This window comes from Peromyscus californicus, unplaced genomic scaffold (genome assembly GCF_007827085.1).
Source record: "Peromyscus californicus insignis strain IS unplaced genomic scaffold, ASM782708v3 Scaffold_28__1_contigs__length_665956, whole genome shotgun sequence".
NCBI classification, from domain to species: Eukaryota; Metazoa; Chordata; class Mammalia; order Rodentia; family Cricetidae; genus Peromyscus; species Peromyscus californicus.
This window is the reverse complement of record NW_026294538.1, coordinates 380,080-406,268: the sequence shown is the minus strand read 5'-3', so window position 1 is coordinate 406,268 and position 26,189 is coordinate 380,080. Positions and strand designations below refer to the sequence as shown.

Here is a 26,189-nt window from a genome sequence, read left to right as displayed (position 1 = left end):
GGCACTACATTCACATGGTACACATAATACACATACATACATGTAGGCAAACATTTCATAAAAATGACAAAAAATATTTATTTTAAATTAAGCTTACAAAAGACATGCAGCTGCACTTCTGGGTAGGATTCTCTATAAGGAACTTCCTGTGTTCTGAAGCAAGAGCCAGCAAGGGATAATATGTGGAGAGATTGGTTCCTTCTTCCTGTCTTTATAAATAAAGTTTTATCAGAACATGGTCATAATCAGTTGGTCACATTTTTTGTTGCACCATGAAAGTAACAATAATCAATATAATCAAATTTCAAATTCCAAAATATTAATATCTTGTTGCTTATATAAAAATATTATGTTTAATCTCAGACTACAGCCTGACCATGGGACTCTTCTCAACACAAATTAAAGAAGCAGCTTAACTTTGACTCATCTGACAAACTTACTAGAATCTTAAGAAAAGTAACACTTTATAAAAAGCAAGATTAATAACATGGGCCACAGAAAGTATGAATCTCAACTTGACAAACAAGAATGTACACGTTCTGAGATGGGTACCAATGGGCAGGTTGATTTGATATATAGACATCAGAAAAGACAAAAACAAAATTCAGGTACAAGTTATATAGTTGAAACATTTGTTACTGACTTAGTTAGAGTTACTGTTGCTGTGACGAAACACCATGCCCAAAGCAACTAAGGGAGGAAATGATGCATTTGCTTTATACTTCCACATCCCTGTTCATCGCTGAAGGAAGTCAGGGCAGGAATTCAAACAGGGCTGGATCCCAGAGGCAGGAGCTGATGCAGAGGCCATGGATGGGTGCTGCTTACTGGCTTGCTCCCAACCTGTTTTCTTATAGAACCCACAGCCACCAGTCCAGGTATGGCCCCACCAACAATGGGCTGGACTGTTCCCTGTCACTCACTGATTAAGAAAATGCTTAAGGCCTTATGGAAGTGTTTTCTCATTTGAGGTCCCCTCCTCTCAGATGACTTTAGCTTGTGTCAAGTTGATGTAAAAGTAGCCAGGACAGCCTGGCGGTGGTGGCGCACACCTTTAATCCCAGCACTCGGGAGGCAGAGCCAGGTGGATCTCTGTGAGTTCGAGGCCAGCCTGGACTACCAAGTGAGTCCCAGGAAAGGCGCAAAGCTACACAGAGAAACCCTGTCTCGAAAAACCAAAAAAAAAAAAAAAAAAAAAAAAAAGTAGCCAGGACAGTTATGAAAAAAAATGAGTTGAAATGAAACATTAGTCAGTGTTTAGCTGGATATTCCTCAGGAATGAGCTAGCCACCTGAGCAAAGGAATTAAGGGATTTTCCCTAAGACAGAGGAAATTTTCCCAAAGACAGAGGGAATGCTAGACAGCTGTGGATGACAGATCAATACCAAAGGGTACAGTCATTCCTGAAGAAAAGAAAGTCAGAAAAAGGAAAGGATTTGAAGAAACAACAGTGATAGCCCTTCCTGGCCAGGAACACATCGAGCTGTTATTTTAATCACTTAACTAAAATTACAGTTTTATAATATTTCTTAAAAGATCCAAGAGCTGGCTCCATACCAGCATTTACTGTATGAAGTCTGGAAAAGAATGAGGCCTCGGAGAGGTTAGCTGAGTTCCAAGGTAGTCCTGCAGGGATGCTTTCTTTTCAACTGGCAAACCTGGTCCTCCCTTCAAGGTGCCTTTGGATGTGAGAGCAAAGAGCTCCACAGAGGAATGGACCCTAGTAGGAAAGAAAAGGCCTCTTTCTACCACAGCCCAGCCCTAAGTCCTTAGATATCTAGACACACTGACTTACTCACCCTGCCTTCTCCATGGGGAGAGAAACAGATGGTCATGCAGGACTAGGCTGGGAGAGGGTTTTTGTGTGTGTGGGGGTGTGGCTGTGGCTGGGGGGGCAGCAGTGAACAGTTGAAGCCACAAATGGTTCTGAAGACCACATTACTAGGATGGTATGGTAGAAATAAAAGCAGATTCAAGTCACAAATTACCATGATTTTTGCTTTTTTTATTAAATAAAAATCACTTTATGGTAAAGACTCATTTACTTTTGACTCCATCTTGCTAATAATGTTTACAGTCCAGATATATATTATATTTGCTGAATGTCACATGGTCCTTATGACTCAGTAATAACAGAAAATGGTTATCAGATAAACAGTGTCAGTGTGTTAGAGAAAAGCAGGAAACCTGGTGGGATATTTTGTGATAAGAAAATCTAATTACCCTGGTTTATAGTTTTCTTCCTGTAAATAAACAAGCATAACACTATTTTAAATGACAGTTTAAAAGGTTTTAAAATAAAATTTAAATGGAGGAAAATTAGATTTTGCTCTGGCCCCCACTCCCCCACCTCCCAGTGTCTCATGTAGCCCAGGCTGACTACAAACTCCCCATCATCCTGCCTGCACATTTTTTTTTACAGATCCTCTGGTGTCTGAGGTTGGCCTTGTACTCTTGATTGCCCTGTCTCAACTTCCCAAGTGCTGGAGTTAGAGGCGTGAACCACAAGGTCAGCATGAGAATAAGTATGTTTGTAGTTTTTTGGAATTATATAGCATTTCATAAAGTCCTGTTTTGTCATGGTGAATATTTCAGTTTCAAGGAAACAAGTGGTTTCAGATAAAATGATAACCCAACAGGATGGTTGTATTTAATTGTCAACTTGATACAGCCTAGACTAACTTGGAGAGACTCAGTGAGGGATTGTCTAGACCAGGTACCCTGTGGGCCTGTTTATGAAGGGTTGTCTTGGTTAGGTTCACTGAGGTGGGAAAACTCACCTACTGTGGGTGGCACAATTCCCTAGGCAGGAGATCCTGAACTGTGTAAGTGGAGAGAGCTAGCTGGGCAAACCAAGTAGGCATTCATTCTCTCTGTTCCTGGCTATGGTTGTGGTGTGGCCAGCTGCTTCCGGTTCCTGCTACCCTCACTTCTCTGCAGTGATGAGCTGTGACGTGGAACTGTAAGCAAAAACAAATCCTTTGCTTTTGTCAGGGTATTTTTTTAAAGACAAAAAACAGAAAACAAAGCTAAGACAACCAGTGACACCTAATCAAAGAATTATCAGATTATCTTCACAAAAGCAAGAAAATCCCAGGACTCAAATATCAGCCACTAAAGGTTTTAAATGAAAGTGAACATCTCTGTCCCCGCAAGACCGGCTACATGACCAAATAACAATACAATAAAATAGTATTGAGAAAGCTAAATATTTGCGATATTGACATTGTCAGGCACAACTTTAGTGGAATGCTTAGTTTGTTCACAGAAGTAGCAAACAGTCCTGCCAGTTTTGTTAGAGTCCCGGCATCTGTGAAACAGCACAGCAGAGTAGTCACATGGAAACAGTTACCAATTTAACCCAAAACTAAGTGGACGTATTTAGAAGTACATTAGAGAGAGCTGAAGAGAAGGTTTTTAAACTGGAAGATGAGTCAAAAATGTTCAGAATTAAACAGAGAAAAAATAAAATTAAAATTATTAAGATGATACCATGAGACATAGAAAAATGAACATTATTTTACATACCACTTTTTAAAATAAAAAATTGTACATTTGTGTGACTATGGTGTGTGTGTGGGGGGGAGCACAGATGTGCCACTTGGAGGTAAGACAGCAACCCGTGGAGGCTGCGTGTCTCCTCCCACCGTGCTGATCTCAGGAATCAAACTCAGATCCTTGGGTTTGGTGGCAACTGCACTTATTCACTGAGCCATCTTACCAGCTCTCATATATGTTATTGCATTTTTTATTTATTCTGTGGTGTGTGTGTGTGTGTGTGTGTGTGTGTGTGTGTGTGTGTGTGTGTATTCTCACATGCCACAGCCCTTATGTGCATGTCAGAGAACTGTTTTCAGAAGTTTGTGTGATCTTTCCAACTTGTGGGTCCTTTCGTGGATCAAATTCAAATTGTCAGGTTTGGCAGCAAATGCCCAACTACTGAGTAATCTTGCCAGCTGCAATGTAAAACTTCTGAAAAAATAAAGTAAATAAAATAAAACAGAAGAGCTAGAACCATGAAGGACACATGGCAGTTTGAATGAAAACTATACTCAAAGGTTCATGTATTTGAACACTTGAGCCCCAGCTCATGGTGCAGTTTTGGGGAGGGTATGGAGCCTTTAGAAGGTGTGGCTGTGCTGATGGAAGTATGTCACAGAAGGTGGGCTTGGAGAGTTTATAACTGGCTCCACTTCCTGTTCTCAGCTTCCCATGGGTAGTTAAAGAAGTGATCAGCTGGCTGCCAGCTTCTGACGCCATGCCTCCTTGCCATTATAGACTCTCTCAGAAGCTACAAGTCAAAATAGACTCTTTTCTAAGTTGCCTTGATCATGGTATTTATCCCAGAGTCAGAAAAGCATTACAAACACAAACATAACTGACCATACTAAAGAGGAAGAGACTGAAAGTTCTAGGTAAGATATAATTATTTTTTAAGCAGTTGAAAAATCGAACAAACAAAGGCAAATGATAACACCATGACTAACAGAATATTAAATTGTCAGGATGCAGAAAATAAGATGGGGAAAAAAAGACAGGAGAAAACTCCACCGTGATGGATTCAAGAAGACTGACTTTGTGTGTAGGAGCCGATTTCCAAGACAAACACACTGTTTGGGAACAAGAGAGTCTTAAAAAGACTTTGTATATCCTTATAAACCAGATATGGAAGTGGATGAGGACATCTCTGCAGAATAAGGTGTCATAGGGAGGGACTCCTTATCAATGCAGGAAGCTCATAGCTGAGTAAGAGGCTTGCTAGGTAAGAGCTGTGTTGGTGGGAAATGAGATTTTTTTCGGGGAAGCCTTTCAGAAGTAAGAGTAGCTTTGCTAAATTCTTCCTGGGAAATTTAAGTTTCACAGAATTGAATTTAGTAGAACTTGAACTCAAATTTGATCTAGAAGATATTTAAACTCCTTTAATAATTAGTTCTTAGTCATATCTGCGCAGGTGGACATGATTTTTGTCTTCAGCTATGTTAGTTTCTTTGTTCTCATTTGCATAAAGTGCTTGTCTAATTATGGGTAGGCCAATGCAGCACCTTGAGGAAAATTAATAGCTTTCAATGTGCATATGAGAAAATGTAAAAAAATCATGAAAAACTGAACTAAACATTGAGAACATACCAAAAAGGAAACAAACACAGACAAAAAAATGCAGAGTTCTTTGTGATGCTAGGGACCTGGAGGTGAGCTGTTGTCTGACTGCACAATGGGGTGGCTTGGCCACTGTAGTACAGACAGAGCAAAGTGCCAAAGTCAGAGCAGCAGTGAAGGGATGAATAGAAACATGGGGGTGTGGTACAACAGGCAGCAGGATGAATGTCACGTGCCTCAGCTAAAATGCAGCATAGCTAAAGTGGACTTTTGCAAGACCACTTTTGCACTCAGGAATAGTCTTCCACTGAGGCGGCTGCCTCTGGGGAGTGAGGTGTGGTGAGCATGAAGGCGATAAGGAGGAGTGCAGAGTGAATGAGCAGAGTAAGGATTTCAGTGGCCACTGTGGAGGGAAGGGGAGAGAGGGCTTGATGGACCTGGAGGTTGAGAGCAGACAGGTAGTCAGTGTGTTAATAAAATAATTTTGACGGGGCTTAAAAGCGTTTTTTTTTTTGTTTTTTTTTTTTGTTTTTTTTTTTTTTAGTGGAGGTTAGTGATAGGCGTTCAATAGTTAAGTAGTCTGAAAAATGCAGCAATAGAGATAACTAACTCTCTGGTCTGTGTCCAATTCACCCTTCACGCTATAGGTGTGGAAGAGGCAGGAGCGAATGTTCTAACTAAACAAAGGAATTCGCGATGGTTTTAGAATCAGGCTCCATCCTTCCTCCGTTTAGGTTTCAGGCGGTTTGCATTTAAGACTTGAGTGTGCTGTCTTCTCTATCGCTTTTGATTGTTTTCTGACCTCGCACAAGGAAAGGCAGTAGGGGATCCATGCAGATCCTTTTCTTTGCCCCCATCCCTTGGCAAGAAGGAGGAATTAGCTCTGTAACCAGATCCTCCCAGTCTGCGTTTAATTTAAAGCACGAAACCAGAGACTGTCGCTGCAAGACTAGCTGTAACCAGCAGGGGGCAGTGTTGGCCCGCGCTTAAACAATCTCCGGGCGCAGAAAGTTTGAGGTTTGGAGGGATTCCTGTGGCAAAATTGTATGACATATGCCCTATATTTGCATTGTTTGGCTTCAATTCATGTTTTGCAAGTTGGTTCCCTTAAAGGGGAAAATTATTGACCCGATTCCTAGTCACGTTTTATTTTTCTTCTAAAGAAACCTCGCGCGCACCACACAAATAAGATAAGGCAGGGGAATCATCTGAGCGCAGTCGGTGACGTGTGACACTTAAAAAAATTAAATTTAAACTTCATTTCATTTATTTCTATTTACTTACAGCTATTCTCCCTCCTCCTCCCGCCCCCCAGACCAAAACCGAAACCAAACGTTATTAGATTTCCTTTGGCTTGAAAATGTCAGGCACGGGGGCCGGGGCGGGGGGAGCCCAACCGGGGGTCAAAATTCCAAACTGGGTTTGTAAGAGGAAACTGTCCCCGCAGAAGCTGCCATTGTTTCAGCTGAAGCCTCAGGACTGATCTGTGGACCGGATTCCAGCTGTGAGACTAACCAAGCTGCAGGTGCAGGCGTGCCCCTCTCTTCCTTTGAGAAGTTGGAGGGCTGCAGGAACCGAGGCCTCGATGTCTCCTAGTCTCGAGGGACAGCAGCTTGGGGCCCAGGTTCACGAGTAGGGAAGAGCTGGGTTTCTGCGGGGTCCCGTGGGCAGAAGCTCGCTCGGGCACTGCCCCTGGCTAGGGCACAAAATGGTTAAAGCTCAGCAGCGGTGTGCATTCCCAGATAGGCTTTGCCTAATCCTTCCTCCCGCGTTAACAGACCCTCGCCCCCAGCCTTTCTTTCATTTCCCTCGACCCCCTCCACCGAGTTATTAACAGTCTAACAGCCTAATGGCACCCCCAGCTCCAGCCACTAAACTTATTTATTTCCAAACCTGACCCCACCCCCATCTATTCCCCGGCTGCCTCTTGCTGTGATTGCGCCGACACCAGCCAAGGTTTGACCAAAAGGGAAAATAAATAAATAGAAAGGAGTTGGGGGATGGTCGCCCCTCCTTTGCGCCTCTGCCGCCGGGCTCTCCCACCACCCGCCCACAGCCTCAGAGGAGGCCGCGGTGACGAGCGTCGCCCCAGCCAGTGGCGGCAGGAGGCGAGGGTGGCGGGGACACCGGGCGGGGCTGTGGCCAATGAGCTGTAGCAGGGCAGGGCCCGCGGGTGACAGGACCAGAACAGGGGAGTGGCGGCCACTGGAGTCCGGAAGCGTCGAGGGGCGAGCAAAGTTTCTCAGTCTTGTTCGCGATCGCCGACAGCCCTCCCCCCTCCGTGTGTGCGCGCGTGTGTGTGAGTGCGTGTGTGCGAGCAGCGGGGAAGGGGCGGGGAGAGTGCGAGGGACCCGGAGAGGCAGCGGGGGACTGCAGGGCTCCAGATCCGCCATGGTGCCACCTCTGAGCCCTTACTGTGAAGGAGCACGCCCACCTCCGAGTCCCCGTCGTCCTCGGGGACCGCGAAGGAGGGACCCACCCCTCCCCAAACACAAAGCCTAGCGGATTACAAAGTGAAACTGACCCGGGACAATAAAAGCACAGATCCCAGGACAAGGGCGAGGCGCTCCTGGGGGCGCTGGTGCCCTCTAACGCCCGGGGAAGAGCCCCTGGCATGGTGAGGGGAGGGGACTCGGGGAACCAGCGCTGCTGCTGCCGCCGCTGCTGCTGCCCGACCACCGCGACGCAGAGGAGGAAGGGGAACCTGCGCTCTGTGGATGTACAATCGATGCCGGCGCGGAGGAGAAGGATGCGGAGCAGCGCCTGCAGCAGCTTGGGCTGGACCTCGGGCTCCAAGCAGCGGCTGGCGCAAAGGCAGCCTGGGCAGCCTGGGATACCAGCGAGGGGACGGAGCTGAGTACTGTTGGAGACGCGGTGCCCCTGCTGCCTCCACGAGGGTGCCCGATCCAGAGACGACCTTCCCAGCTCCCCCAGAGCGAAATTCGAGAAGAGTGTGCATCTCCAGTTTCAGGTTCTCCCGGCGTCACGCTCTGGGTAAGTTCTAAAGTTTTTGGAGAGACGTGCGTGCAGTGAGTGACTCCTCAGGTCCCTGAAATCCAGGCCGCCTCTCGCAACTCCTATCCGCGGTCAGGACGCTCAGACTCGGGATTCCAATCCAAGTGTCTGGAGGCCTGGAAACTTTCTCGGGAGAGCCCAGGAATGCCCCGCTGCTTGTCGCCTCATCCTCCCCTGCGCTGCGCGTCTCCCCCGCCACCAGGAGCCTTCTCCTGGGCAACTGCCCCTTGCTCTCTCTTCTAAACTGCAGAGATCTCCGGCCAAACTGGCTTTTTACTGGCTCCACTCAGAAACCCTCCGGATCAGGCCCTTTCCTTCACCTTGTTTCTCTTCCTCTCGCGGTTCCTGGAAACCAGGACCATGAACTTGGCCGCAGACCCGGCACCTGGCCTCAGGCAGCTCCTGCTACTCTCTCCATCCCTGTGCCAGCTGCTGCGAGTCTGGGGGTTGTTGTCTCTGTTCCCGGGCCTGGCCCGGGTCCAAGCGGCCGAACAGCGTCAGGTGTTCCAGGTGATGGAAGAGCAGCCCCCAGGGCCTCTGGTGGGACCCATCCCAACGCGCCCCGGCTTCACCTACCAGCTCAACGAAAGCCACGCCCTGTTCGCTATTAGCAGCAGCACCGGAGCGCTGCACACCACAGCCACCATCGACCGCGAGAGCCTGCCCAGCGACGTGGTCAACCTGGTGGTCCTTTCCAGCGCGCCCACCTACCCTACTGAGGTGCGGGTGTTGGTGGGTGACCTCAACGACAATGCCCCAGTTTTCCCAGGTCACCTTCAAGGAGGACAGTGGCAGCGGGCGTCGGGTCATTCTGGACACCGCCACAAACTCTGACATCGACTCCAACAGCGTGGACCACCGCTCCTACTGCATCGTCCGCGGCAACGAGGCGGGTCGCTTTCGACTGGACATTACCTTGAACCCCAGTGGTGAGGGAGCATTCCTGCACCTGGTCTCCAAGGGCTGGCTGGACCGCCAGGTCACGCCTCAGTACCAGCTCCTGGTGGAGGACAAGGGTGAGCCAAAGCGGCGGTGTTACCTTCAGGTCAATGTGACTGTACAGGACATTAACGACAATCCCCCGGTGTTTGGCAGTTCCCATTACCAGGCGGGGGTGCCTGAGGACGCGGCTGTGGGCTCGAGTGTCCTGCAGGTGGCGGCGGCAGACGCAGACGAGGGCACCAATGCGGACATCCGTTACCGGCTGCCGGACGAGGGAACCCCCTTCCAGATGGACCCGGAGACGGGGGTCTTCTCCGTGCGAGAGTCGCTAGACTTTCAGGCCCTGCGACAGTATTCGCTGACAGTGCAGGCCACGGACCAGGGCGTGCCCTCCCTCACCGGGCGCGCGGAAGCGATCATCCAACTGCTGGATGTCAATGACAAGGACCCTGTAGTGAAGTTTCGCTACTTCCCCGCCACCTCGCGCTATGCTTCGGTGGATGAGAACGCGCAGGTGGGTACAGTGGTGGCTCTGCTCACCGTGACCAACGCGGACTCCCCGGCAGCCAATGGAAACATCTCAGTGCAGATTCTCGGGGGCAATGAGCAACACCACTTTGAGGTACAGAGGAGCAAGGTGCCCAACCTGAGTCTCATCAAGGTGGCCAGCGCCCTGGACCGCGAGCGAATTCCTTCCTACAACCTCACAGTCTCCATCTCGGATAACTCCGGGGCGCCCCCTACCGCCGAAGTTCAGGCGCGCTCTTCTGTGGCCAGCTTGGTGATTTTTGTCAATGACATCAATGATCACCCTCTGGTCTTTGCGCAGCAAGTGTACAGAGTGAACCTGAGCGAGGAGGCGCCTCCGGGGAGCTATGTGATTGGGGTGTCTGCCACCAACGGTGCCTCTGATCTCAATGCTAACCTGCGCTACAGCATCGTCTCTGGAAATGGGTTGGGCTGGTTCCACATTAGTGAGCACAGTGGTCTAGTGACCACCAGTGCTGCAGAGGGCCTTGACTGTGAACTCGCCTCCCAGATTGTACTGAATATCAGTGCCCGAGACCAGGGGGTCCACCCCAAGGTGCCCTATGCCCAGCTTGTGGTAACTGTCTTGGATGTCAATGATGAAAAGCCCGTGTTTAGCCAGCCTGAAGGCTATGAGGTGTCTGTAGTTGAGAACGCTCCAGCTGGGACTGAGCTGTTGATTCTAGGGGCAACCAATGGGGATCTGAGTGACAACGGGACAGTGCGCTTCTCCCTGCAAGAGGCTGAGAGTGACCGAAGGCTCTTCCGCCTGGATCCTGTATCTGGGAGGCTGAGTACTATCTCCTCCCTAGACAGAGAGGAACAAGCTTTCTACTGTCTATTGGTTCTAGCGACAGACTTGGGCTCCCCTCCCCAGTCATCCACAGCTCAGGTGAATGTCAGTCTTCTGGACATCAATGACAACAGTCCTGTGTTCTACTCAGTCCAATACTTTGCTCATATTCAGGAGAATGAGCCTGGAGGTAGCTATGTCCCCACAGAGTCTGCTACTGACCCAGACATGGGTCCCAGTGGAACTGTTCAGTATAGTATATCAGCTGGGGACAGGTCGAGGTTTCAGATTAATGCTAAGAGCGGGGTTATTTCTACAAGAATGGCCCTAGACAGAGAAGAGAAAACAGCCTACCAGCTGCAAATAGTGGCCACTGATGGGGGGCAATTTACAGTCTCCTAACCAGGCCATAGTAACAGTCACAGTGTTAGAAACACAGGACAACCCACCTGTATTCAGCCAGGCTGCTTACAGCTTTGTGGTCTTTGAGAATGTGGCTCTAGGTTACCACGTTGGCAGTGTTTCTGCCACCACCATGGACCTCAATGCTAACATTAGCTATCTCATCACTACTGGGGACCAGAGAGGTATGTTTGTTATGAATCCTGTCACAGGGCAGCTGACCACAGCAAGTGTGATTGATAGGGAAGAGCAGTCTTTTTATCAGCTGAGAGTCATGGCCAGTGGGGGAGCAGTAATAGGAGACACTGTGGTTAACATCACAGTGAAAGACTTGAATAATAACGCTCCCCACTTCCTCCAGGCAGTAGAAAGTATAAACGCAGTGGAGAACTGGCAGGCAGGGCATAGCATCTTCCAGGCCAAAACCGTGGACCCTGATGAGGGTGTCAATGGCAGGGTGCTCTACATCCTGAAGCAGAACCCCAAGAACCTGTTTGCTATCAATGAGCAGAATGGTAACATCAGTCTGCTGGCTCCACTGGATGTCCACGCTGGCTCATACCAGGTAGAAATCTTGGCCTCTGATATGGGTGTCCCCCAGCTCTCCTCCAGCATCATTTTGACAGTTTATGTCCATGACGTAAATGACAACCCTCCAGTGTTTGACCAGATTTCCTATGAGGTCACACTTTCTGAGTCGGAGCCTGTGAATTCTCGATTCTTTAAAGTGCAAGCTTCCGATAAAGATTCTGGGGCACATGGGGAAATAGTGTACACTATCACAGATGGGAACACTGGGGATGCCTTTGGCATATTCCCAGATGGCCAGTTGTACATCAAAAGTGAATTGGACCGTGAACTTCAGGAGAGGTATGTGTTATTGGTTGTTGCCTCTGACTGGGCAGTGGAGCCCCTAAGTGCTACTGTGAATGTCACCGTAATTTTAGAAGATGTGAATGACAATAGGCCTTTGTTTAATAGTACCAATTACACATTCTACTTTGAAGAGGAGCAGAGGGCCGGGTCATTTGTAGGCAAGGTCAGTGCGGTGGACAAAGACTTCGGGCCTAATGGGGAAGTAAGGTATGCTTTTGAGGTGGCACAGCCTGATTTTGAGTTGCATGCTGTCACTGGGGAAATCACCAACACTCACAAGTTTGACAGGGAGTCACTCATGAGGAGACGGGGGACAGCAGTCTTCAGCTTCACAGTGATAGCCACAGATCAGGGCCTTCCGTGCATGTCTACATGAAGGACATCAATGACAATGCCCCCAAGTTTCTAAAAGACTTTTACCAAGCTACAGTGTCAGAGACGGCGACCAATCTGACCCAGGTCTTACAGGTGTCTGCCTCCGATGTGGATGAAGGAAATAACGCCCTCATTCACTACTCTATCTTCAAAGGAAACGAAGAAAGACAGTTCACCATAGACAAGTTCTCTGGTCAGGTGACTCTTATAGGTAAGTTAGACTATGAGGCGACCCCGGCCTATTCCCTCCTCATCCAGGCAGTGGATTCAGGGGCCATCTCCCTCAACTCAACCTGTACTCTAAGTATTGACATTTTGGATGAAAATGACAACACGCCCTCATTCCTGAAGTCAACACTATTTGTGGATGTCTTGGAAAACATGAGGACTGGTGAACTGGTGTCCTCTGTTACTGCCACTGATTCTGACTCTGGTGTCAATGCAGACTTACACTACAGCATCACAGGATCAAACAACCATGGGACTTTTAGTATTAGTCCAAACACTGGGAGTATCTTTCTTGCCAAGAAGTTGGACTTTGAGACAGTCTTTATATAAATTAAACGTCACAGCAAAAGACCAAGGGCGACCTCCTAGGTCATCCACAATGTCAGTGGTGATTCATGTGAGGGACTTCAATGACAACCCCCCAAGCTTTCCTCCGGGAGACATTTTTAAGTCTATAGTGGAGAACATCCCTCTTGGTACATCTGTCATTTCTGTGACAGCGCATGACCCAGATGCGAATATCAATGGGCAGCTGTCTTACGCCATCATCCAACAGATGACCCCGAGGCAACCACTTCAGCATAAATGAAGTCAAAGAAACCATCTACACCAGTGCTGAGATCGACCGGGAATTTGCCAATCTCTTTGAGTTAACAGTGAAAGCCAATGATCAAGCTGTGCCGATAGAAACTAGGAGGTATGCCTTGAAAAATGTGACCATTTTGGTAACAGACTCAATGACAATGTCCCAATGTTTATATCACAAAACGCCCTGGTTGCAGATCCTTCAGCCATGATTGGTTCTGTCTTGACTACCATAATGGCTGCAGAACCCGATGAAGGTGCCAATGGAGAGGTGGAGTATGAAATAGTCAATGGAGACACAGAAACCTTCACTGTGGATCGCTACAGTGGAGACCTTCGTGTGGCTTCTGCATTAGTGCCTTCACAGCTCATCTATAACCTCAGAGTATCAGCCACAGACCTGGGCCCAGAGAGGAGGAAGTCAACCACGGAGTTGACCGTCATCCTCCAGAGCCTTGATGGGCCTATTTTCACACAGAACAAATACATAACCATCTTGAAGGAAGGGGAGCCCATTGGTACCAATGTTATATCCATAGAAGCAGCTAGCCCCAGGGGGTCAGAAGCTCCAGTGGAATATTACATCGTTTCCATTCACTGTGAAGAAAAGACTGTTGGACGTCTCTTTACCATTGGACGGCAGACTGGGGTCATTCAATCTGCAGCCATTTTGGACCGGGAGCAGGGAGCATGTCTCTATCTGGTGGATGTTTATGCCATAGAGAAGTCATCTGCCTTTCCCAGGACACAGACAGCAGAGGTGAGAGCTTGATTTCCTTTATTATCTGCTCTGGGTGGGCTTTTTCTAAATGTTTTTGTCGTTGTGATTACTCTCTATGATTTAACTGTGTTTTCATGGCTATGTTTATGAACAGGGACAACTTAGAAAACATTGTCACGCACTGATAGTTTCAGAAAATGCAGCTATAATCCAAGTTACAATAAATAATGAACTTTAAAAAAATGAATGTTCCTTAATTGCAACCATGAGTGTTAGGCTCCTGACATAGCATTTGCCATTTGTAGAAGTAATTAAAGCCCATTTGTGTGAGCAGAGGCACTGTACTCACATAGACCTCTCAGTAAGGAAATCAGCTGGGGGATGGGCGGTCTCAGAGTTAGGAGATCCCTGTTTCAAGGTGAACCCTGTTCCAAGGTTTTCCTAGATCCCTGAGTGGGTTAGATTTCTGAGCTGGGTTGTGCTGGAGCCTGCACGGCAGTTTACATCAGAATGGCATTGACCTCCTCATCCTCAGCAAGCTTGGCAGATTCTTTATAGACAGTGAGTAATCTCAACGTGGTGAGCCAAGTTTGTGGAGTTTCCTGATTTCTTCTGCCTGAGGAGCTTACAAACTATCTCCTGGCATGGAGCAAATGCTTCTCTTTCTTCCTAAACTAACTCAGGTAGCTGTGAACAGTTAGATCTGAAGTTCCACTCCGACTCTTGGGATAAAAGTGTGCTGTTATGTGATGATGCAGGCGCTTGTCCTGTCTCCAGGTAGGAAAGGCTACTCTGGGCACAAATCAGTCCCATGCCTATCCCCCAGAAGGCACAGGCTGGATTGTGGCCTTGCCCATCTTACTATCCCTGATTGACATCTTCTAGGTTAGGCTCCTCCCTTCCTGGGCTGTGTGAAAATCGCCAAGAACTGATTTGGCTATCTTCTAGAATGCTTGATGGATGTTTTCTGAGTCTTCCCTCCTGCTTCCCGCTCCCCTCAGAGATGTCCTAGCTTCTGCCCCTCAGCCAAAAACCTCAAAAGATCAAATGTGGTTTCTGATGCGTGGCAGAGGTCCAAACACAACACGGTGGTGAAATGGGAGCTGCTATGTTTATAAATTCTCGTGTTTTCCATGATGGAGCCACTAGTTCACATTCCACTGCTGCAGTTCAGATTTTGTTAGCTTGGTCCCTGTGGTGTCACTACTGAGGTATGGTGGAATCCTGGAGAGCTGCAGCTTTGTGGGGGTCATTTAGGATATTCAGGATGTCCTAAGAGGAGGCCAGTGCCCATGATTTCTTCCACTTCCTTTTTGTTCTCCGGGTCATGGTATAGCCAGTTGACTCTACCATGCACTTCTAACCCGATGTGTTGCCTCACCACTGGCCCAAATCAAGGATGCCAATGGGTCATAAACCAAAGCCTCCAAAACTGTAATCCACAATCAACCCTTTATCCTCATAAATTGATCAAGGGATTTCATTATAATCATGGGGAAGCTGTCTAACCCACAAACCAATGGTCATGTGAGTAAATTCTTACAGCCTGAAGCTCTAATCTTGTCTTTAGATGACGGCCATTCTAATTGGAGTGGAGTGTCACTGGAGTGGAGTGTCATAGCCTGGGCTCATGTTTGCCTTGAGCTCTTCAATGTTAAACATTCTTTACAGACTTGGCCATCTATCTGTGCATCTTCTTCTGGAACTGTCCTGTCTTCTGCCCACGATTTAACTCTGTTGCTCATTTTGATGTTATTGATGTGTTTCAGTTCCTCTTATATTTTTGTCACTAACCCCTGTGAGATCCATCCTTTGTGGCTGTTTTCTAATCGATAGGTCTTTCTCTCACTGTATTGGTTGTTTCTGTCATTCTGAAGCTTTCTTAGTCTGATTTGTATTTGCCTATTTGTTGTTTTATTTCATTGTCAACATTTCTGAGCTTTTAATTAAAAAAAAATGGACAATCACTATTTTGGAAGGAAGTGCACCAGGCGAAGTGATTTATTCTAATGCTCACATTGAGGTCTGGCCTTTCGTTTTCAGTCCATTTTTACATGACAAAGAATGATGGTGTCGCCTGATTCACACTGCATATGAACAAGGCTTCCCCCAGCACCATGGACTTGTCCTTCCCCATGGTGTGTTCTTGCAGACATTTGTTACTGCACATCAGTCCACCGGTAGCCTGTGACTTTGCCTCTGCACTTGCTGTCCTCCTTCAGTGATATGTGCATCTATTTTTATGGTGACACATGACATTTGGCTTTCAGAAAACTCTTTGCATGTATTGACTCTCAACTCCCCGGGGATGATTAAAAATTATTCTCAATTCAAAGTTTTACTTGTTAGCTCAAATCTTACCACTAACATCGTCAGTTATTTTGCCTGAAGTGCCAGGCTCCCTTCACTCATTATACAAGCAAGTGAGCAGCTTCTTTTAGTGGCTCTTTGTGGTGGAAATGGGCTTCCCCAGACAGCGGCTTCTGAGGCTCATGGCACAGTCAGACAGTGCTTATCGGGGTGCAGAGCACTGATTCTCTGTGCATGTGTAATCCCATGTAACACAAAACACTGATAAGACATTGAAACATAATGGATAATTATACTGTATTCTAAAGAACATTTTTCCATTTTTAGTGAAACTAGCATTCAGGTTTACTGTGAGCACTGGTGTGAACCTGATGTTGACCTCTGACCTCACACAGGTGAAAATATCTTGATAAACACCTATGTACATGGTTGGACTGTGTTTAATTAAGACTAGAAGGAACTTTAGCAATTGGATAATCTATTAATTTTCACAACACAGCCATACTGATTACCAAGAGAAGGTGGAGATGCTGGGTGCTGGACAGTAAGTTAAAAAATGATTTTATTCCAGGCAGTTTAGAATTAGAGTTGGTTAGTGTTAGATGAGATGGCTGAATTTGCTGGGCATGGACTTGCCTAAGAACTAAGGTAGCTAGACAGTGTATTAATGGGGGAGGTGTTACAGTCTGGCTTTTCTGAGTTTTAGTGACTAACAGATGTAGAATCCTCATTCAGGACAGTAATAACTGGCAAATGACTGAGGCCAATGTAGATTTGAATGTTCCTTAAAGTATCCATAAAATAGAATATGATGATATTTCCATATTTGGAGAGTTGTTTCAAGACAAGGGTTCTCTGTGTAGCTCTGGCTGTTCTGGAACTCACTCTGTAGACCATGTTGAGCTGGAACTCACTGAGATCTGCCTGCCTCTGCCTCCTGAGTGCTGGGATTAAAGGTGTGCACCACCACCACCCATGATGGTATTTCCTAATGCCAGACTTTCAGTAGTCTGTATAAGAGCATCCCATGGAAGGAGAGTGGGATACAAAAGACAAGGGGAATTTAATTATTACATCAATCTCCATTATAAGATAGACACAGTGAGACATTAGGGTGACTCAGTAGGTTAAAGTCTTTGCTCCTTACCCCGTGACCTGAATTAGATCCCATGGAAGGTAAAGAGAACCAGCTCCAAGGTTGTCTTCTGACTCCTACACACACTGTGGCTCGCTCCCAACTAATAATAATAATTACAATAATAACAACGATAATACATATGTAATGATCTATTAGCATTATGCTCCTATTGTACAAAGGGTGGACTCCCCCCACCGCACACACATGACAGATTAGACAATGAAGTCATGTTGATAAACAGGGATCTGATTGGCAGATAATTTACATAAGGCCAAGAACTGGCTCTAGGTCTTCTTCACAAATTTAAGAAACACATTGAGTGAAAATCAAAGAAGTTTCTGGTTTAAGGAGATGTCAGGAGCCACTTAGGAACATGCTGGTGTGACTGCAGCCACATAGGCATTTGTTCCCAGCAGCCCTCATCCCTGCTACTTGTTTTAAGAATGACATTCTTTCTCATTTTGTAGATATAGGGTTCTAACTGTGTAAAGCATTTCCATTGTTCTAAAGGTTTTCACACGGCTGAAGGAGAAAAATCACAGGGTTTCACCTGGGTGCTGCTCCAGGGGCAGGGATGTAGGGATCTGACAGTCTTGCTAAGGTTCATCATGACCTCTTCTGGTCTTATTAAACTCAAGCAGGAGTGACTTCCATGCTTCCGGTTTACACACTCAGTTTTCCAAAGGAATCACTTGTTTTTATTTTATATCTGTAAGTATTTTGCCTGCAGACATGTGTTTGTAAAAAGTGCATGTAGTACATATGGAGGCCAGAGAGGACAAAGGATACCCTAGAACAGGAGTTATAGGTGATTGTGAACCTCCATGGGGACTGAACAAGGATCTCCATGAGAGGAGCAAGTAACAGCTAAGACACCTCTGCAGGCCTATGACTCCTTACACATTTTTATTAGATTATATTTACTCATGTGTGTGTGTGTGTCTGTCTGTCTCTCTGTCTGTGTGTGTGTGTGTGTGTTTGTGTGTGTGTCCATCCATATGCATCTCTGTCTGTATAGTCTGTATATCAGTGGGCAGTCTTCAGAGGTTACTCACTTTTTTTTTTAAATCATGTGGATTCCAAGTTTGAATTCAGGTAACTAGTCTTGGCAAAAAATGCCTTTACCCACTGAGACATCTCAATGTCTGCTGACTCATTTCTTAAATGTCCTTTTGAGAACACACTTTGAATGAGTTATCTGTACTGCCCACTTGTGTTCTGTCTACCTCCAATGTCATTTCTACCAGACCTGAACAGTGAACAAGCTCTGATGAAATTGTTCTCACCTAGGCAGCCATGATGAGCATGCCATTTTTCACGTTGGCATTGCAGATGCTTGTCAGATTTAATCTCCTCAAAGTATATAGTCCTAGTCATTCACATCTGTTAAATGCCTCCTTCACTCAGCTTCCATGTCACTGATACCTGTGACTTTTTATTTTATCCCCTTTTTATTTCTTAGACTACCCCCCACCCCTGCAGCTTCTCTCCATCTTCCCACACCATGAACATGGTAAATTATGGAAGTGAAATCTGGCAGCCGGTTTGTGAATGGGAAGAGATTCCCAGGGGCTCTCCTGGGGGAATTCTCTCTCTGTACCTGGAGAAGGTCCTGTTGGTGTTTTCCAGTGGCTCTCCAGATTGTCACAGGGAACCTGACTAAGGAGCTTTTCAGAAAAACTGTAGCTTAACCTACAGGGGACCATTTCTTTTTTGTAAAGTATTAGGCAGTGGTTAAAATTCTTGATATTGTCTCTAGTCATCTGTGGCCTAGAGTGTCTCCACTTATTAAGAAATAGAAACTGCTAGAGCTGTAAGCTAAGAGAACCACTGAAGAGAGGATGCTGTTTAGATATGTGACATGGTTTCAAACATTACAAATGACTCAGAATGGCTGTTATATCTACTCATCCCCTAGAGAATGTCTGACCTACCAGGGCAGAGTGACAGTTTAGAGAAAGGGTCTGAGGATGGGAATGAGGCCCAGTCTTTGAGTGCTATCAGGACTTTGCAGCCTCACTTGGAAATGATAGCAAGATGGGCAGTGATTGGAAATCTGCTCACCTGACAGATGTCAGTGGCAGAGATGTCACAGAGTGGAAATCACCCACTTCCCAGCCTCCACTCAGGGCTGACCCCAAGCTTCAGCCTGAGACTCCAGCAGGCCAATGAGCCCCACAAAGACGTCTCAAATGAACACTCAATTGAACTTGAAGCTGGAAGTTTGGCTGTGAAAATTCGGCTCACAGACAATACTTCTCGTCACCTCTCCCCACTCTATGTAACTGTCACGGTTCCAACCAGATCACTGCTCCCAAGACATCATTTACACTGAAAAAAAAATGGATGTAACCCTCTTTGTACACGATAACACCTCTGAATTTTCCAGAGAATCCTCAGAAATTTACATTTCGTGTTCTGGAGAAGCTGTGTGTCTTCAAATTTAAAAGCATATTAAATATTGTCCTGATTATTTTAAATTTATAGCAATTTTCAGATTTGTGACATTTTTACTAGAGGTAGTCTATAAAATGAGTCCTGTACTTTTTACATTGCTTTAATGATAGTTTTAAGTGTGATAATGGAGCTTTGAACCATAATTGCCACTAAATGTTACTGAACTGCTTCTGTTTCTCTGTCAGAGTGATTTTTTTCTCAGTAGGAGCCACTCAGAGTCCTGCTATTGCTACAAAAAGTTGAGTCATTGTCTATTTTTTAAGATAGTGTATTAAATCACCAACTAAAGCCATTAAAATAGCTGCTCATGTTTGTGTCTATGTGGGCCAGGGCTGCCAGTGTTGCAAAGCCAGCTTACTGTTTTATTACTCTGCATAATAAAAGACAGAAATTATCTTTCTGTTGAGGTTGGAATTAGTTGGAAGTAAGCAATAAATCTTTAGTGTCCTGAACCCAGGGCCAGGCAAACTGAGAGCACCACTTGACCTCTGACTTATTGAGAGATGAAGGATGTGGGAGAGGAGTTTTCCTTTGTGGGATACCATGGCTTTGGACAGGAGGGTCAATCTGACTTTCCAAGAACTTGGGTCAAACCAGCACAGATGAGATAGAGGTGGCCATCCCTGTGTTCTCTTCTCTGTGTATAAGCACAGACAGCTGATGAGAAAGAGGTGGTCATCCCTGTGTCCTCTGCTCTGTGTATAAGCACAGACAGATGATGAGATAGAGGTGGCCATCCCTGTGTCCTCTGCTCTGTTCATAAGCACAGACAGACAATGCGATAGAGATCCTGTGTCCTCTGCTCTGTGCATCTGTGGGGGTCGATCGATGCCTTTATACCCATGAAGAATATTTGTCACTGAGCATCCACGATACACATTAGACACACTAAATGAATCCTCTTTGTTTAAGAACGGTGGTAAATGCTGGATTGGGGGGTGGTGCTGGGGGTGAGCTGTAGCAACACAGGAAAGAATGATTGTGTGGGACAGGACTTTGGCATGCTTGCTTGGGGTTAACTTCATCATGTTACACACTTATTTCTTAGGACATTTCATCCTCCTATCTTAGGCATTGTCTGAAGGAGACACCCCAAGCAGACGCCTGGAGGTCACCGGCCAGGATTCCCAGCCTCCTAACTCCAGCCTAAATATGAAATTCTATCTCAAAAACTCAAAGTGGATAGCAACTGAGAAACAAAGCTGAAATTGACCTCTGACTTCCATACCTCTTAAATATGAATGGGCACCCATAAACACACACACACACACACACACACACACACATAAATGAAAAGTATATTTAAAAAGTGCTCTAAACACATTCTATTGGTTGATATAACATGAGACAAAGTGTAAATAACTGGAGAAATAAAACACAATTTAAATTTTATCTCTTTAAGTTTGGGATTTCCTAAAGTCAATTTTTTCATTCTCCATTACTGAACTTGATATACATTTCAATTTTGAGGGGAGCCTCTCTATTGTTTTTTTTTTTTCTTTTTTTTTTTTTTTTTTTTTTGGTTTTTTGAGACAGGGTTTCTCTGTAGTTTTGCGCCTTTCCTGGAACTCACTTTGTAGACCAGGCTGGCCTCGAACTCACAGAGATCCTCCTGCTTCTGCCTCCCGAGTGCTGGGATTAAAGGCGTGTGCCACCACCGCCCGGCTCTCTATTGTTTTTGATATTAGGTACAGAGGCACACTGCATGGTGAAGTGTTATAGTCAACAGAATTTGAGGTTTATTTCTTTATGTATTTTATATATACACGAGTACTCTGTTTTCACATACGTCTACGTGCCCCAAGAGGGCTTTGGATCCCATTATAGATAGTTCTAAGTCACCATATGGTTTCTGGGATTTGAAATCATGAACTTCTAGGGGACCAATCAATGTTCTTAACCTTTGAGCTATCTCTCCAGTTTCCTGGTCAACATATTTAAAAAGGGGAGTAGCTTGTTCAAAGCCCTACCTGCGGGGGGAACTTCAGGCTGATGCCCAGCCTCTTTAAGCCTTGTGCCTTTGTCTGATAAAGGGAAGACAATGTAGCCTTTCAGTGAGGCTTGGGAGGAAAATGTGCCACACAGAAGTATAGACTGGGCTTGAAGGTTGCTCGGCCCACAGTTGAGGCTCCTGCATTCGACTATTTACTCCTTGTGTGGTCCAGAAGGCAATGATTTCACAAAAATGTAAACAACTACTGGTCAAGGAAATAGCTACTGTTCACACAGGGATGGTGGCGACACGTCTAAGGAGACTGTGTGGACAGGAATAAACCGAGCATTTAAATGTAAGGGAATTATTAAGGATGCACATCAGAGCATCTTCATGTAATTTTCTTCATTACTTGAAATCTAGAACAAAAAAAATTCAATTTAAATGACAGCAAATGTCCAGTGAGCTGGAAGGAAAAGCTCAGAACAGAAAGGATTTTAGCTAAGAGAGGGAAATGACTCCTGGTTTTGAAATATTATTTTTTGCAAACATTTACTTTAGGTAATTAACAAAATTTGTCTTGTATTTTTTGTAATGCAAACCCAGATGGGCATTCTTTAGTTCATAGTCTGTGTGGATACCTGTTTGGCACTGAAGCCATTTTTAAGTTATATTCCATCTAGGGGTTGCTATGAAATACTGAAAGGGACATTGAAATTTCAGCGACTATGTCATAAAGGAGACTTCAGGCCATGTTCAGGCTGTAAGGACCTTTTCTTTAATTTAATCACTTATAGGGAATATTTCCTAATGGGAACCTTTGAACACCCTCGCCTGATGGCGGCACACTGCAATTTCTGAGTTGTGTATCGATGAAGAATTATGGTGGAAAGTGCCCATTCTGTTTACAGTTGTCTCACTCCCGTGCTCTTTTTTGGTGCTATAGTGGAAGAAATAAAGCAAGAGTCTTCTTTTTTATTTGCTTATTTTGTTGTCCAAACGACATCTCTCGAAATAAAAATGTTGCATTTGCAGTGGCCCTGAAGGCAGAGCTGGACGCCTACTGTCCTGAACAGACTTTATGGCTGATTTGACACAACCTGGAGTCACCAGGGTAAAGGGAACATTTCGTGAAGAGTTTATGAGTCTTGGTTGATGATTGATCGGGGAAGGCCCAGTCCACTGTGGGTGGCACCATCCTTACGCAGAATGTCTTGGGTTATGTAAGAAAGTCAGCTAGCTGAGGATGAGCCAGGAAGCAAGGCAGCAGGTACTTTTCCTCCATAGCTTCTGTTTGAATTCCTGCTATGACTCACACAGTATTCTTCACTCAATAATGGACTGGGACCTGGAAGTGTAAGATGAATAAACCTTTCCCTTTCAATGTTGCTTTTGTTTATGGTGTTTTATCACACCATTAAAAAAAGGAACTAATATATCCTACTTCACACAGAGGTTGTGAGCAACCATGACCACAGGAGCACATTGTTTTGGATAGACTTGGATTCAAGTTCATTTGTTTCCAAAGCTTTTGCTTTCTTTTTTTTTTTTTTTTTTTTTTTTTTTTTGGTTTTTTTGAGACAGGGTTTCTCTGTGTAGCTTTGCGCCTCTCCTGGAACTCACTTGGTATCCCAGGCTGGCCTCGAACTCACAGAGATCCGCCTGGCTCTGCCTCCTGAGTGCTGGAATTAAAGGCATGCGCCACCACCGCCTGGCTAGCTTTTGCTTTCTAATACACCCCTCTGCTCTTAATTACTATACATCATCTTAAGTCATCACATGACAATAAGATGAAAAGATGAAGCTTCAAGGAATGTGATTGACAGCACTCGGACTGGCCCATGTTGTAAATCCAACTTCCCATTTCCTTTGTAGTTGAGTGAAGATTCACCCGTTTTTAAGTCAGAAAATATATTCAACCAACATTTCTGTGAAAGAGTTAATAGTGCTCACTTTCAGAGAATGTGAATATATCACATTCAATGAAGCATTAATTAGTTGCAAAGGGAAGTATAAAGTATAAATCAACACGATGAGGGAGGATGGCCAGCTCAAGGCTTGCCTGGGCTTCAAAGGGAGACTGTGGGAACAAAGAAAAACAAAAGGAGAAGAGGAAGGACATGCTTAGGGAACAGAAAATGTGTCTTTTCTCTGGGTCACATTTATAGTTAGCTAAATTAAATTTGGATGTGAAGCTGACTTTGAAGGGGCCGTCTCTACCATGAATATAACTAAGTATGTCTCCTAATCAAATGCTCAGACATGAATGAGTTGGTTTTTGCTTTCTAGTAGTGGTTGTGGGGAAGAAAAAATCACCTTCTGTAGGCTAACTGTTAATGAACACAGACCTGTTAGTGGTGGAAGAGATGACAAAGAGCCTAACTGTAACTGGGATTTGTATCATGCAGACATGTTGCAGAGGCACATGCCCATTACACCAACAAAGGCCTGTGGCAACAAACCCAGACACTGTGAAGGCACAAACATGTATCTGTAGAGAGGCCTGCCTATGGATGATTGATCAGTAGCTTTTGGGTATGCTTGGTAGGCATGGCAGCAGGAAGCACAGAGTGTAGTGGAATGCTCACCTCAGAGCGACCAAGAAATGGATAGAAGGAAGAGGGGACCACATTCCCTCATAGTGACCAGGGAACAAAGATGGGGATGAGGGGACCATGTCCCCTCATAGTGACCAGGGAACAAAGACAGGGATGAGAGGACCACTTCCCCTCATAGTGTCCAGGGAACAAAGCAAGGAATGAGGGGACCACTTCCCCTCATAGTGACCAGGTAACAAAGCAAGGGATGAGGGAACCATGTCCCCTCATAGTGACCAGGGAACAAAGCAAGGCATGAGGGGACCACTTCCCCTCATAGTGACCAGGGAACAAACAGAGAGAAGAGGTGGGCCTATTTCCCCATATTCCCTTAGGACACTCAGTCAATACCTGAGACTCCCTACTGGGCTTATTTCTTACACTTTCCTCTATTTTCTCATATCCTCAAGCTGAGGACCAAGAATTAGATGGTTGACTTCAGACCTGGGAAATCTTGATGAGAAACAAAGACTGTCTGAGGCTATGCAGAGTAATGAGGAAAGGAAGTGTTGGTATCTTTTTGCATCTGGGCAGGGATGCCTTTTTGCAGTCCATAACTTATCAGTTGGTTCCTTTTGGAAGTTTGTTCCATATTGCTGCTTTGAGATAAAAGGTGAGCACAGTCATGGGAGTCAACTGAAACAGATTTCATCATCTCAGCCTTTAGACAGAGCCAGTGTCGAAGAGTTTCCTTGGGTTGTTTCAGCCAAGGGTGGAAACCACTTAGCATTTCCAGTTTCATAGTGAGATGGAAGACAGAGACAGGAGGATACTGGCTATACTACCGACCCTGGCCTTGGGTTGGAGTCTGCTTGTCTGTAAGCAATAGCCAGAGACTTCAGAACCAGAGGGTTTGCATTAGAGTTTTATTCTCATTTTTATTGTGAACAGTTTGTTGTGACCTCCTGGTCCTCAATCTCACTCCATTTTTCACTCCCTGGAATACTGTTGAGTACTGTGGCATCAATCAGCCCCACTACAAATCCACACTGCAGCATACAGTAAGTCTATTGTAAAGACCCTAGTCTCTTGTCAGAAAACCTAGAAGACTGCACATTGAGCGGTGTTTCCAGTTGATTTCACTGACTCATTATTTATCCCACACAGGCTTTTAGTGTTTATGGTAGATAATCTTAGTTGTCAACTTGACCCAAGGGGGAAGAGGGACCTTTCCTGAGGAACTACCTGTAGCATGAATCTTAAAAGTTCTTATCAATAAAATCAAACATGAGGCCAGTTATTTGGGTGAATGCTGGAAGATCAGAGAAGCAGAACAAGCCATAGCTACCTCATCTTGCCACTTCCTCAGCTGATCCTGTTTCCTCAGACTGGATGCCTCTGAGTCCTCATCCAGAATGAATCTCAGCTGAACTACTGCTCTAAAGCCTGAAAGCTTATCCAGCCAAAATGCTTCTAGTTTCTGGTCCTCATTCTTATATATCTTTTTGCTTTCTGCCATCACTCCCTGGGATTAAATGCTCACTTTCTGGGATTAAAGGCATGAATCACCATGCCTGGCTCTTTCCAATGTGGCCTTGAATTTACAGAGATCCAGAGGGATTTCTGCCTCTGGAATGCTAGGATTAAAGGCGTGTGCTACCACTGCCTATCCTCTATGTTTAGTATTGTGACTGTTCTCTTCTCTGACCTCAGATAAGTTTATTAGCATGCATAATATTTTGGGGAACACAATACCACCACAACTACCTTCATCAGATTGGCCCTTGGGTATATCTGTGGGTCATTTTCTTAACTGCTAACCTATGTAGGAGGGCCCAGCCCACTGTGGGAGGTGCTAACCCCTAGCCAGGCCATCCTGGCCTGTATAAAAAAGGCAGCTGAGCAAGCAGGGGGGAGCAAGCCAGTCAGAATTTTTCCTATATGTTCTCTGCTTCAGCTACTACTGACCTGCCTCAGTGATGACCTGTTCCTGCAAGTGTAAACCAAATAAACCCTTTCTCCCCAAGTTGCTTTTATTTGAGATCACAGAAGCAGAAAGAAAACTAGGGCAGTGTTAGATTCAGAGAGGGATTTCTTGGATTATTTGACCTGAGTGAAATGAAATTGATTTCTTGGTCTCCATAATGTGACATCTGCTAGAAGATGTCTATCTTTGTTCTTTCCTGTTTTTCAATAATTTAATATGCAACATCATTATGTAATTAAGCAGACACCAGCTTCATTCAAGAGGT

General features: G+C 45.5%; 2 protein-coding genes across 2 annotated transcripts in view; one reads left to right on the top strand and one right to left on the bottom strand.

Annotated features, from left to right (window-relative positions):
• Nucleotides 1–6,341: 6,341 nt before the first annotated feature.
• LOC128120200 (uncharacterized) lies at nucleotides 6,342–8,056 on the bottom strand. Its single transcript, XM_052753893.1, has 2 exons — nucleotides 7,622–8,056; nucleotides 6,342–6,793 (listed from the first exon to the last, which is right to left on the bottom strand). Exons 1-2 carry the CDS (start codon nucleotides 8,054–8,056, stop codon nucleotides 6,608–6,610), a joined length of 621 nt encoding a protein of 206 aa, XP_052609853.1. The 3' UTR covers nucleotides 6,342–6,607.
• Nucleotides 8,057–8,465: 409 nt separating this feature from the next.
• LOC128120201 (protocadherin Fat 4-like) overlaps nucleotides 8,466–26,189 on the top strand; it is an 85,864-nt gene continuing 68,140 nt past the window's right edge. Inside the window, 7 exon segments of the mRNA XM_052753894.1 lie at nucleotides 8,466–8,879; nucleotides 8,881–10,753; nucleotides 10,755–12,012; nucleotides 12,015–12,570; nucleotides 12,572–12,815; nucleotides 12,817–12,988; nucleotides 12,991–13,601. Of these exon segments, the coding sequence (XP_052609854.1) occupies nucleotides 8,473–8,879; nucleotides 8,881–10,753; nucleotides 10,755–12,012; nucleotides 12,015–12,570; nucleotides 12,572–12,815; nucleotides 12,817–12,988; nucleotides 12,991–13,601 (5,121 nt within the window). The 5' untranslated portion in view covers nucleotides 8,466–8,472.

Coding starts and splice junctions, on each gene's coding strand:
- LOC128120200 (XM_052753893.1), bottom strand. CDS start 8,056: ATGCACACTCTTCTCGAATTTCGCTCTGGGGGAGCTGGGAAGGTCGTC. Junction 6,794..7,621: donor CTGTGCTTTTATTGTCCCGG/GTCAGTTTCACT, acceptor TTTGTGCCCTAG/CCAGGGGCAGTGCCCGAGCG.